This window comes from Anarrhichthys ocellatus, unplaced genomic scaffold, assembly GCF_004355925.1.
Source record: "Anarrhichthys ocellatus isolate YVR2014 unplaced genomic scaffold, GSC_Weel_1.0 scaffold3790, whole genome shotgun sequence".
Taxonomy (NCBI): domain Eukaryota; kingdom Metazoa; phylum Chordata; class Actinopteri; order Perciformes; family Anarhichadidae; genus Anarrhichthys; species Anarrhichthys ocellatus.
In genome coordinates this window covers 1-2927 of record NW_022283764.1, presented here as the reverse complement: position 1 = coordinate 2927, position 2927 = coordinate 1, and the positions used below count along the sequence as shown (strand labels likewise).

Below are 2927 nucleotides of genomic sequence, written 5' to 3'. Positions count from 1 at the left end.
GGACTCACCTCCAGAGTGTAGGTGTTCCAGATGTTGGTGAAGCTCTCGTGGTCTCAGACGTTACTACAGGACTCACCTCTAGAGTGTAGGTGTTCCAGATGTTAGTGAAGCTCTCCATGGTCTCAGACGCAGTCTGCTCGTCCATGTTGAGCTCCTGACATAACGTCTCCAGACTCCTCCGGACCGAGCTCTCCTCCATCCTCCCGCACTCAGAGTCAGACGACTCTTCGCCCCGCATTCCTTCAAATTATTTAGTTTAGTTTAAAAGTTTAATTTAATAAAAACAATCCTCCACAGTTTTAAAAACACGACGCCAGCTTCCTCCCCACCAAAACACACACACAGCACAACACGACCCGGCGGACTTCCGCTAACGATCCCACCCACAATGCATCGCGTTGGCGGGAAAACAAGCCGCGCTTCGACCAATCAGAAGCCCCTCCCCTCGACAGCGGCTCTGCTGTGTAAGACACGGGATCACAACGATTGGGTCCTTCTCAGCCACGTGACTGGTGACGTCACATCATATTAGCGGGTCATTTAACTGAGTTTAGCGCTGTTTATGAGAGAGGAGCTTCGGAGTATTTAAATAAACGTATAAATATGATGTGTATCATCATTTATATGTTATAGTCATGTATTTTATTGTGTGCAGCTTAAATGTTTGTCAAACACAGAAACACAGTAAATTAGTGCTGGATTTAAGAGAATATTCTTATTGATATAATTACTTGAAACGTCATGTGAGGATTATAGCAGTTTAATTAGATCATTAAAACATAAATATCAGGTGAATGTCATTAATAAATAGTTAGATCAGATACTTATGAGGAGCTACACAAACTGTGAAGGACAGAACGTTTAATGATCTTAAGTAAATATGATTTATGAAAACAAAAAGGAAACAGGTACATCTGTAGAGTGTTCAGGGGAGCTGAAAACACTTCCGCAAAGGAACCACTGGAAGGTTCCAGATGCATTTTAGGAATTCCGTATGTGGGCGTGTCTTTGGTTTCCTAAGGAGGAGGAGCGAGGAAAGGAGCGAGGAATCGGGGAATCCCGGTGCCATATCACCGGGAGATAAGGAAGATGTCGGCGGTCACACTTCAGCTCCTCGCTCTGTGCTTCTGTGGAGCAACAAGTCTCCATGAACACGGTAAGAAGGTTCATGTTCGGTCTTCTAGTTTATTTAACGGGACACAGATTAACGACCGACTGTAAACTACTCGGATCATCATCACAGCCTTTATGTGCAGCTTCTATAACACAGGGTCGCAACCTGTACCATCCGAAGACACACTTTGCCCCATTGTTCACCAAATAAAATGTGTCTGGAGCCGTAAAAGCTATTTGATATCACAGCTTGTAAAGTTTTGGATATTATATATACAAAAACTATAGTTTGTTGTATTTATGAAATTATAGAACAAGAGTAAAGACAATTCTTGACATTTTATTGCTATTTTACCTCTTTTGGATTCATCCATTGATAGTGTAGCCGAGGGTTAATCCAATACTTTATGATAATTATAAAATAATAAACACGGGGCTCGTAATCTGCGCCGAGACGGCAGCAACTTTATCCACTTCTCCCACACTTCACCAGAACCTCTTTTTCTCCTTCCGTCTCATCCTCCACAATAAAAGCCCCAAACACGGTACAGGAACGCTGCTTCTTCTTCTTCTTTTGTTTTTAATGGCGGTTGGCGAACAAGTTTTAGGTGCATTGCCGCCACCCACTAATCTGGAGTGTGGACTTAAGGAAAGTAATTCTCTAATACGAAAACCAAACAAACAAACATCAAAATAAATATAATTATTTTTTTTCTCAAATTCTATTCATTAGTCTAGTTGACTCTAAACATTTGTCACTAAAGCGTTACTAAAGCGTACCTCCGCGGTCCGCGGTGGTACTGCAGGGGCTCCGCGAAATTTTTGGTTGATTAGACAATTAAAAAAAAAATAAATAATAATAATAACTTTTTTCTCTCAACATGAATGTGTCCATTACTTTAATAGTTCAGTATTGTATGAAAGATAACAGGTATGTTTATACATGGCACCCAGTTTAATATAAAACACAATGTTATACAATACATATAGTCGGGGGTCCTTGCTCCATCTCTCTATCAGTTTGGGGGTCCTTGGCCTGAAACACGTTGACGACCCCTGGTTTAGAGGGAACTGTTCAGACCAGTATGGCCATTCCTTAGTCTTGTCATAATCATCTCCTCTTTTTGTTCGTCCACTAGATCCTGCCCTCCCAACCAAAGGTTTATTTCAAACAGATATCTTCCTTTACTACATTCGTTCTGACATATCTTTTTGATTTGTCCCTTAATCACCACTTTAGCTTCTGACTTACTTATATTTACATTAACGTTATTTCTCCCTCTCTTCAAAGACCTTTTTGCAGCTTTATCCACCTTCTCATTGCCATCGACTCCAACATGGACCCACACTAAATGAACCTCTATCCACATTTGATGGATTGTGAATAGTGATTGTAGTATTTCAAACAGTAAATCCTCTCTGCTTCTGGAGTGGCAACATGTCAAACTCATTAGCACTGCCCATGAGTCTGATGCAATCACCACTCTCTCTGGCCTGACGTCCTCTACCCACTGCAACGCAATAACTCTATGGCCATCATCTCACATGCAAACACAGATACATCATCACTGAGTCTCTTCCCACTCATACTGGGATCACTGCTGCTGCTGCTGTTCTACCAGTTTTAGGGTTTTAGATCCATCTGTTTAGATCCAGTTTTAGATCCATCTGTATAAATTTGTATATAATTGTGATAATTCCTCCTGATGTATGACTTGAATATCTTAGTTTCCCCCACACGATATAAAAAAATCGGTGCAATAATTACACTGCAATAAAAATACTCTCTGTATTTATTATATATATATATATAT

At 40.6% G+C, this 2927-nt stretch overlaps 1 protein-coding gene across 1 annotated transcript in view; it reads right to left on the bottom strand.

Moving 5' to 3' along the window:
* Nucleotides 1-372, bottom strand: part of LOC116379144 (retinoblastoma-like protein 1) — a gene marked incomplete at its 3' end in the record, with an annotated part of 2459 nt that extends 2087 nt beyond the window's left edge. Inside the window, exon 1 of the mRNA XM_031841074.1 lies at nt 77-372. Coding sequence (XP_031696934.1) covers nt 77-238 — 162 coding nt within the window. The remainder of the gene's footprint in view (nt 1-76) is intronic.
* Nucleotides 373-2927: the final 2555 nt, after the last annotated feature.